General features: G+C 37.1%; 1 protein-coding gene across 1 annotated transcript in view; it reads right to left on the bottom strand.

Annotated features, from left to right (window-relative positions):
* rab11fip4b (RAB11 family interacting protein 4 (class II) b) overlaps positions 1-10,855 on the bottom strand; it is a 28,384-nt gene continuing 17,529 nt past the window's right edge. The window contains exons 8-15 of the mRNA XM_089134615.1: positions 10,578-10,681; positions 10,218-10,358; positions 8,557-8,638; positions 7,451-7,588; positions 6,582-6,740; positions 4,034-4,111; positions 615-758; positions 1-264 (exon numbers count right to left, since the gene is read on the bottom strand). Of these exons, the coding sequence (XP_088990741.1) occupies positions 148-264; positions 615-758; positions 4,034-4,111; positions 6,582-6,740; positions 7,451-7,588; positions 8,557-8,638; positions 10,218-10,358; positions 10,578-10,681 (963 nt within the window). The 3' untranslated portion in view covers positions 1-147. The remainder of the gene's footprint in view (positions 265-614; positions 759-4,033; positions 4,112-6,581; positions 6,741-7,450; positions 7,589-8,556; positions 8,639-10,217; positions 10,359-10,577; positions 10,682-10,855) is intronic.

The following is a 10,855-nucleotide window of genomic DNA, read 5'->3' as shown; positions in this document are numbered from 1 at the left end:
TTAGATTTTAACATGAGATAGGTGCACAAAACACCAGCACGTTGTAGTTACTGTGCATTCAGAGGCACACATCATTTGAGGTTCAGTGTGACCTCAGGGGGAGCTCTAGGTCCTCTGTTAAGTTTCTAAACCACTTATGACAGGCTTTTAGGTTTTGATTTCCAGAATAGATGGGTTGTGGTCCAGAATGGATAAAATTATCTTGTCCATGTATTGTCTGAGGCGGAAGTTGATCTCCTCTTGTTCTTTTAGGGCTTCCATCAACTGTGGGAATCAAAAGTTATAGAATGATTTGAGACAGGTCACCAAAAACTGTCAATTAATTATAAACTTCAAATTAAATGAACCAAAAATATATAAAGTTTGAAAAACACCAAATGTTGAAAAAACTGAGGAAGGCTTGAGTTCATCACACAAAGCTATGAAATGGTAAAAAAAAGGGTTTGTTCCACAAATTCTGCTTTATTTCTCCTTTTGTGTTCCTCAAAGTCATTCATGTTTGTTTTAACAAAAACAAACAAAACTGCTTTATATTGTTCTCTTGCTCAGACGTACACATTAACTTCCTCTTTTTTTAATTTTATCAGCAGATCATGGTCAAGCATTTCTCTTACCTGGTCACGGGAGGCATGATCAATCTCCATGGCCAAAGACTGTGCTTTTGTCTGAGTGGCAAACAGGTTTTTGGCCTCATGGAGGCTCAGACTGAGAAGCTGACCATTTAGATCTTCATTCTGTTCTCTCAGTTTTTGGTTCTCCTGTGATAGAAAAGTAAAGAGGATGGAGTTACAATTACCCCAGAAAGATGGCCCAAGAGTCATCTTGCTTTTCCTTTTTATTGTGGCCTAGTTGTGACTGAAACAAGAGAAGTTGGTAAAACCAGCTTCTGCTCAACATGACATCATGACTTTTGCGTAAACATACACACCACTTTCGAGTCAGGTGGCGTGTTATCTCTACGCATTTTGAGCTATCCGCGTGTATGCGTGTATGTCTACGCCATTAACGTCTGCGTCATTCCGCGTGTCTGTACACGCAGTCAAATCTCCAGTCATAAATGCCATTAACCCCAGTGACGGTTAAGTTTAGGGATGGGGTTGAGGTAAGTCATATCTTTTTTTTACCTAGGATGGTAAGGGAACAGTCATAAATGCCATTAACCCCAGTGACGGTTAAGGAGAACTCCGGCGAACAATGAACCTTTGGTCTAATAAAACATCGGTACATAGTCAACCGTTCTCTGAGATTTGTTTTCATGATAATCGAATGTAAAGAGTTTTATCTCTAAAAACTGTTTAGCGTATAATGCTAGTGATGGGGGCATTGACTAAGTAAAAAGAAATCGCTAGTTTATACTAGGGGTGGAACGGTACAGATAGCCCACGGTACGGTCCGTACCTCGGTTTTTGGGCCACGGTCTCGGTTCGGTTTCGGTACGTTTTGTGCAGAAAGAGACTGCTATTTCATCCCAAAAATATGTTTTATTTTTCTTATGAGCATAAACAGAATGTCACAGTAGTAAGAACATCAATGTGTATGGAATAAATTAACACTCTAGTCTGTACTGAAACTCTTCAACTACCACTTATGAAATACAAAATGTAAACAAGCAAACTTTAAAATATTCAATTGGATCCCAAATCCAAACCTTGATAACTGGTAAATGAAGTGATCAATGTGAAAGAAAAAGTGCACTTTTACCTTTAACATAAATTAGCTTGTGGTTTGAATAAAAAGAGCAGAGCAAAATAATATAATTTAAAAAAAAATACTGCATTCAGGATACAAAGTGCAATGTTATTTACTCATCCACTTTTGAGAGATTCTTGTGCAAAAATATACTGCAGTCAAAGTTTGACTGGGTTTGCGTTATGCATCTGTGCTGGGAATGTAGCGAGTGCGTGGAGCCGAGGTGAGGCGTTTATTTAGTAAGCGTGAGCGCGCTGGGGCGGGCACGTAACTTACATTCGCAGCCTGACTCATATGAGTATTCAATGTGCGGCGGCTCGCTAACAACAGTGGGTTGTTTTGAATGAGACGACCCGTGTGAACGGGGAGCGCTTTATGAACGTCTATGACGCGCGAGCAGCGCCGGTCTGTTCGTGTGTCTGTTAGAGTGAGCGCTCGTGAGCGACACACACATTACCTGATTTATACGTGGTTGAACTGGCCGTGTGACAAACAAAGCGGGAATAAGCTGGACACGAGCGCAAGTTCGCGGGCGAATTTAATAATGCGGAGCGTTGTTAACTAATTGATCCATATAGTAAGGTGCTCCCGAATATAAGGCACACACTGTCGTTTTTTGAGAAGATTAAAGGCTTTTAAGTGCGCCTTTTATAGTGCGGAAAATACGGTAAAAGGATCAGCACGAACTCTATGGCAGAACCGAAGTCCCGCGGGACACGAGGTTAGATTGTCCCGTGCAGGGCTGACCGAACGGTCCGGGATTTTACCATGTACCGTTGCATCCCTAGTTTATACCACTAACAAGGCTCAAAATAGCCCCACACTAACGCAGTAACATAATGAGGCTCCACACATGCAAAACGAAGCATTGAGAACTTTGTAAGTGTACAGACCGTTTAATAAGAAGATATTTTATGAAGACAGTTCACTTCGCGTATACAGTACAGACAGGAGCCATCTTAAAAAATAGTCTCGATAAGTCAAATCACGAATGTCGTGCTGAGTGATCTGAACTGTATGAAGTTCAGCGAACTTCTGGCGGCGTTCGGGGATCGACTTATCGAGACTATTTTTTAAGATGGCTCCTGTCTGTATACACGAAGTGAACTGTCTTCATAAAGTATCTTCTTATTAAACGGTCTGTACACTTACAAAGTTCTCAATGCTTCGTTTTGCATGTATGGAGCCTCATTATGTTACTGCGTTAGTGTGGGGCTATTTTGAGCCTTGTTAGTGGTATAAACTAGCGATTTCTTTTTACTTAGTCAATGCCCCCATTACTAGCATTATACGCTAAACAGTTTTTAGAGATAAAACTCTATTCGATTATCATGAAAACAAATCTCAGAGAACGATTGACTAGGTACCGATGTTTTATTAGACCAAAGGTTCATTGTTCGCCGGAGTTCTCCTTTAAGTTTAGGGATGGGGTTGAGGTAAGTCATATCTTTTTTTTACCTGAATGGTAAGGGAACAGTCATAAATGCCATTAACCCCAGTGACGATTAGGTTTAGGGACGGGGTTGAGGTAAGTCATATATTTATATAACGTTAAGTCAACGGCGTTCTATAAACACGCTGAAAGGCGATTATGCGTCTTGATAGCACGCCAAAAATGGAAATACGAATTGGCGTGGCATACACACGCTACTTCATGAGATCAGTCTGTTCTGCTGGCAAACAGAAAGCAGTAATCTGCAGATGAAGAATCTGTATTGAGATGATTACGCAATGAATGTAGATTGGAAGAATTTTCAGATCACATTCTTATAACAGACATGCATCAAATGTAATACTACTAAATCTTTATTTTTACAATGATGCAACAGCATTGGCTGTATTAGTTAATAACACATTTAGTTCTAACCCTCCATTTGGTTTGGCCAAACAGTGTCTGAGTGCTCATACCAAGTATAATAGCAGTGGGATATTTCACTATTTATATCACTCCAGAGTACCTAAATAGAGATGTGTGATTTTGCATGGGTGATGAGTGTTGTTTTAAAGGTTGGAGCGTCAATGGGGAGCTGGAAAAGGAAAATTAGATTGGTGTGAAAACAGAAAGCTTTGAGCTACATGCCCTGTGATTCTGCTTTAAGCACGAGGTGATTTACTGTTATTCAGTACAACAGAACTTTTGTGATGTTGTCTAGTTTTCCTCTTCTTTTGACAACAACATGGAGCTACAAAATCTACAGCCAAAAAAAAACAAAAAAAACCTATATTAGATGTTAGGCGAGAAGAAACGGCAGCCTGCCAGATAATTTGAAAATACACTTCTTATGAATGAACATATTAGTGGTTAATTGGGTGAAATTAAGTCTGCACAGGAATTACAGTTTACCATCAGACTCGGAAAGAGTCGTGCTCGAGCAGACACAAGCTGCTGGAGGTCAAATGGCATGTCCTTGGAAACACTTCTCTGCATATACACACACAGTACGAAAGATGAAATAACAGACAGAAAAAGATAAAGAATTCATTTTGGGATCACTTTTTTATGGAAGCTTGTTTAAACCACAAAATGAAAAAAATTAAGAGATAACTGCAACGTTTCTCTCACCATTTTGAAAAATTCTCGCAATTATGAGCATATACAGTAGGCCATCTCACAATTAGTGGTGCAACGGATCACAAAACACGCGGTTTAGATTATTTACGGTTTGAGTAACGGATCAAATAATTTTTTCGGATAAGCAGAAAAAGATAAATTGTATATATGTATGTATGTATGTATGTATGGGTGGGGCTGCTATTCATTTATTAATATTAGCTCGCTTTTAGGACTTCAATACCCCAGGAAATACTGTCAGACTAACAAATAAAGTTAAAAATATATTAAAGACAAATGAACAGTCAGTGTTAAGATAAGAACAAATACACAAATTACAAGCATAGATAGGAACACGACTAATAATGTTTTGACCCCCTTTCACTTTATTTCTACGTGGCATTGATTCAACAAGGTGCTGAAAGCATTCTTTAGAAATGTTGGCCCATATTGTTAGGATAGCATCTTGCAGTTGATGGAGATTTGTGGGATGCACATCCAGGGCACAAAGCTGCCGTTCCACCACATCCCAAAGATGCTCTATTGGATTGAGATCTGGTGGTGACTGTGGGGGCCATTTTAGTACAGTGAACTCATTGTCATGTTCAAGAAACCAATTTGAAATGATTCAAGCATTGTGACATGGTGCATTATCCTGCTGGAAGTGGAGATCAGAGGATGGGTACATGGTGGCCATAAAGGGATGAAGATGGTCAGAAACAATGCTCAGGTAGGCTGTGGCATTTAAACTATACACAATTGGCACTAAGGGGCCTAAAGTGTGCCAAGAAAACATCCCCCACACCATTACACCACCAGCCTGCACAGTGGTAACAAGGTATGATGGATTCATGTCCTCATCTGTTTACACCAAATTCTGACTCTACCATCTGAATGTCTCAACAGAAATCGAGACTTATCAGACCAGGCAACATTTTTCCAGTCTTCAACAGTCCAATTTTGGTGATATCTTGCAAATTTTAGCCTCTTTTTCCTATTTTTAGCGGAGATGAGTGGTAGCCGGTGGGGTCTTCTGCTGTTGTAGCCCATCCGCCTCAAGGTTGTGCATGTTGTGGCTTCACAAATGCGTTGCTGCATACCTTGGTTGTAATGAGTGGTTATTTCAGTCAAAGTTGCTCTTCTATCAGTTTGAATCAGTCGGCCCATCCTCATCTGACCTCTAGCATCAACAAGGCATTTTCGCCCACAGGACTGCCGCATACTGGATGTTTTCCTTTTTTCACACCATTCTTTGTAAACCCTAGAAATGTTTGTGCCTGAAAATCCCAGTAACTGAGCAGATTGTGAAATACTCAAACCAGCCTGTCTGGCACCAACAACCATGCCACGCTCAAAATTGATTTTTTTTTTCTTTTTTTCCCCACTCTGACATTCAGTTTGAAGTTCATGAGATTGTCTTGACCAGGACCACATCCCTAAATACATTGAAGCAACTGCCATGTGATTGGTTGATTAGATAATTGCATTAATGAGAAATTGAACAGGTGTTCTAATAATCCTTTAGGTGAGTGTATACAAAGTAACAAAGTATAACAGTAGCATGATGCAGGTAGGCTACAACATTTATAGGCCTAAATGTAAAACTGCACTAATGTGTTCAATATAGAAATAAAATATAGATTAATCTTTGTTAAAGCTGCATTTTGTTGTTTTATTAACATAATGACAGAGAGCAGCAGGAATATTAGGCTGCTGTCACTTGAAGACTCAATGCATGGATCGAATATATATCGACACAACATCCAGTATCTTTCTCAGCTGTTAATTTATGAGAAAGAGGAATCAATGTGTTTGTGCACTCTAAAACTTTCCTCTCTTTCTCTCTCTGCATGTGTGTGTATAAACTCGCAAATCTGACTTTTTCTTGCCATTATGACTTTATTACATGAAATTGCGACTATCACGCGAATACATATATTTTTTTTACAGTTCTGATTTTATAACTCACAATTGCAAAAAGAAGATATAATCTAAAAATTGCGAGTAAAAAAGTCAGATTTGGGAGATAAAGTTGCAATTTGGGAGATAAAGTCGCAATTCCCCTTTTTATTTTTTATTCTTTGGTGGAAACAAGCTTCCATAGTTTTTTTTAATTATTATTAATTTTAAAACAAAAAGTTGAGACTGCCTGAATGGGATGAAGTTCACAGCCTTTACTGGAGGAAACAATCTTAAATAAACAAATCCTTTCATTTTAAAACATTCGTAATGTAAATGGCATTTTACATTTTGTCAAAGATTTGACAATGGGACTACTGTAGTAAAGGCCATAGGAAATATACATGCTGAGAGATCGAGTTACCAGCTTTCCATCTCTCACCTGTTTTAGTCTCTTGACCTCCTGTTCCAACTCACTCTCACGTGTTCGAGTGCTGTATTCTGATAGGCTAATGGAAGATCTGCGAACACGCCCCATTCGTTCTGCCTCCAGCTTGTATACTTGGAGGTGCTCCAGCTCTCGCCTAAGATCTTCAATCAGCTGAACAAAAAAAAGACACTTTTAAAAGCACTTGCAAAAGCACCAAGCTACTGAACTGAGAACACTTCTGTTTTATATGTAGTCAAGAACAGGATTGCTGTATAGGCTATAGACAGAATAATTCTGAGCTAAATGAATCTATTGAATTCAATATACTAGCAATTCTCAATAGAATATGCTCCCTGAGTCTTCATACAGTTTGTGTAAATGTACCTCCGTTTGACCTGTATGTTTTCACATTTAGACGGTTTAATTTGTGTTTTAATAGATAGGTTATGCAACCTGTTAAGTGCAAATAAAGCTGGCCAAGGTAAATATAATTCAGTAAATATAATTGGGTGACTATATAGACTTAAAAAACAACTGGCATAAAAGATTAGGAAGAGCTTGTCAACTTGCTGAATAACATGCTGAATAAAAGATTGTTGAAATCACTGCATTTTTTACATTGTTTACTCTAAATTTACTTTAGTGACCAGTGGGCAAAATCAGCATTATCTCAATCTTTACATAAGTTTCTATGCGATTTTTCTAATTATCAAAAGTTGCCAAAATTTGTATATGAAATATATTCTTAAAAAATACTAAATGATTGCACGGTATGGTTATAGTTCTCAAATCATTATAATAAAGACATTTCCACCATTAATAGGTTATTTAGTATGTCCGTTTTAACCAGTGTCAAAAAATAAGCACATTTTAGAACTTACCTCCTGCATGGTATCTCTTTCCTTCTTAAACTCATTTCTATTCAGTCGTAGCTTGTCCATCATCTTCTTGTACAGATCCATCTCATCCTTCAACCGCAGGCTTGTATCCTCCAGCTTATCTGTCATCCGCTGCCTCTCCTTCACAAACACAAACAGGACATTTAAGCAGGTGTACAGTCAATTCGGACAATTACTTGTCATTTATTTAAGATCCCTATTATGTAATTTTTTGTGAGCTCCCTGAATAAAACAATTAAAAATAAATCTGACATAATAGTAAGTTGGCATTTAGTTGGCAAACCCTTTTTGATCAAATTCTAACCAACATACAAAGAATGTTGTAAGAACTGCAGATGGCTTTACAAGCCAGAACATGTGTTAGAAACTAATTTTGTAACTAATAACTAATCTAACTTTTGGTCCTCTAGCGGATAAAAAAACCCGCATGGATTTTACTGAAGGACATCATTTCAGTTGTGCTTCTTCAGCTCTTTGCGACTGCGGATGAAAATGGTTCCCTTCACAATGGGTAATGCTTAAAATGAACTCTGTTAGAGCTACATATAGCAATTTATCTGTTCAATAAAATACCTTACTTACCTGTTGAGTAATAAAAATCTCTGGGTAGTCTTTTTTTACAACATTTGAAATCCCTCAGTTGTCACCATCTCCGAAAAGCCAAGTCAATGTTGATTCTCATTTTATTGTGAGCTTGATCACATTCTCTTTTTGCCAGCAGGCTCTCCTCTGCTCAGCGTTTTTAAACCTTCTTGCTAGTAACTTGTGACATTAAACTATACCACTCCCTCACCATACACGCGTCAAAGTGGCCGGAGCAACTTTTCTTCATTTACGGATATGTTGACACACACACACACACACACATGACGTATGTACGGACTTTTCTGTGAAACCATTTTAGTAGAAGGATTGATGATGTATTGAATCATTATTTCAATTCTGTTTATTTGAGAAAAAAATATATATACAAAATGGTGTACCTTTAAAATGAAGCAGTACTATTACAAGCATTCATTCATCCTCATTTACATTTCCTTCAACCTAAATTAAAAAGGTCATGAATATGTATAGTAAAACTGTCCCACCTCATCCAGTTTATCTGTCTGGGATTTTAGTCTGATCATATTCATTGCCATCTCTCCATTTTCCTCCTCTAGATGATGTAGTCTGTCGGTAGAAAAAAGAAAAAAGAAAAGAAGCCTTCCATCATACTACTGATGCAATAAGTCCACTGCACAATAGCTCTGTAAATTACGATCTCAGGTTTCTAAATATAATGTAAAGTTCCCTTCAGTGGCTTAACTGTGTTGGCTTCATAAGTGCACTATATACTGGGATATACACCAATACTGGAAGACCTCCAAGGAAGAGTGTTTAACTCTTCCCCTGCCATTGATGGAAATTTACATAATTTGAGACAAAGTTTCCCTGCCATTTATGGAAATTTACGGCTTTCCGTGTTTTCACTGTTATACCATAGGATGCGCTATGACACCTGAAAGAGAACTGATTCTCCTCATCAAAGGGTATGTAAAAAAGAAGCAGAAACAAGCAATATCATGTAAGAACATGAATAAGTAAAATAAATTGATCATCAACATTAAACGGCATATAAATCAAAACTGCCAAATTTTACTGAATGAAATTTCGACCCAGAACGAGGGTCGAAATTTCGACCCTCCTATCTGGATGTAGTATTTGACAAAACGCATTTTTCCTCAAATAGTTTTTTTAATTAAACTTTCAAAACATTCAAGTGTTGATAAAAAAAGAATGCATTAAGATAGAATAAAATGGGTTTATTTTGTTGAAAAGGCTCTGTTCTTTCTTTTGATATATTGCATGTTCACATGTTCATTCAACAAAGTATTCTGGGCACCATGAAAATGTTGTGAAAATGCTGCCGGTGACTGGTGGGGACAATGATGGGGAAAGAGTTAAAAAAGCTGAAATAGTGGGACAGTGGAGTGTAAAACCTGCCTGCCGACGAATATGTAAAAAATGAGGTACAGATTAGAAAATAAATTGAAATTAAGCATTGTTTTCACTGCATGATGAAATTATTTGCATTAATCTGTATTCTTTATACATTTACTTTAGAAGCAAATTTCTATAAAATGTGTTTGTTTTAAAACACAAAATTACATTTATTCTTGTTACACTATAGTACAGGCAAATAGTTTTATTTTCTTATTGTGTAAGTGTAATTTATTCCTGTGATACACTGCAATTAAAAAGTTTGGTGTATATAAGATTTCTATAAAAAATATTTGTAAAAGTTTATGCTAAACTATTTTTAGCATTGATAATAAAAAATCATTATTGAGTACCAATAATAATAATTGATAACCTAGCACCAAATCAGCTTATTAGAATGATTTCTGAAGGATCATGTGACTGAAGACTGAAGCAATGATGCTGAAAATTCACATTTGCCATCACAGGAATTATTTTTTAAAAATGTATTTAAATAGAAAACAGATAGTTTAAATTGTAATGATATTTCACAATCTTACGTTTTTGTTTTGTTTTTTTGTATTTTTAAATCGAATAAATATGCCCTTGGTGGCCATTAGAAACTTAATTAATCCAAACTTAAACCTCACTACGTTTTTAGTTAGATTTATGTAAATTGATCTTGTTTCAAAGATATTTGGATATTTTTACTCAAAATTCTTAAGAAAAAAAAATTGGAGTTTTGTAATTACAATTCACATTGTGCTGAAATGTTATTTTTGTCCCTCACCGATTTGTAAGCAGCTCTATCTGTGTGTTTTTGTCTTTCTCCAGTCGACTGTAGGCCTCTTTGTGTCTCCTGAGCTCCTCCTCCATCATGTTTTCTGCTCTGGTCTCCTGGTCTTTTAGCTGCTCCTCCAATTCGTGAATCCTGTTCAAGCACAGTCCTCAACATTAACATTTATCTTTGGCAGACCTGCAGAGACCCGTTTTGACCTTTTGGCATTCAGTAAATGCAAAACATTTGTGAAGACTATTTTATATAGGAAATAATCTGCTCTTTAAAGAGACAAGTATGCAAATACATATGCATATAACATAGTTCCATTGAAATTAACTTTGTGTGGGTGCACCTTGAGTAGCAATTCACCTGTGGACCAACTGTATGTTTTCCTGTTTCAGCTTGGACTTCACATCCCCGTTCATCAGAATCTCATTTTCCAGCTCTGTCACTTTCTTGTCCAAGTAACTCACCTGTGTAGGAAACAACAATGAATGCAAATCTCACTATTAGTGGCTGCTTCTGAACCAGTCTTGTCTGAATGACTATCAGCACTACCATGAAAAAAGTTTTGCAACAACAGACATAGCAGACATGTAAACTTGTATTGATACCGGTTTTAAATAAATATAAGAAACAGGTGTTTT

The sequence above is a fragment of the Pimephales promelas genome, chromosome 8 (assembly GCF_988280905.1).
Source record: "Pimephales promelas chromosome 8, fPimPro1.hap1.1, whole genome shotgun sequence".
NCBI classification, from domain to species: domain Eukaryota; kingdom Metazoa; phylum Chordata; class Actinopteri; order Cypriniformes; family Leuciscidae; genus Pimephales; species Pimephales promelas.
Note: the sequence above shows the minus strand (reverse complement) of the source record. Positions and strands in the feature narration are given on the sequence as shown.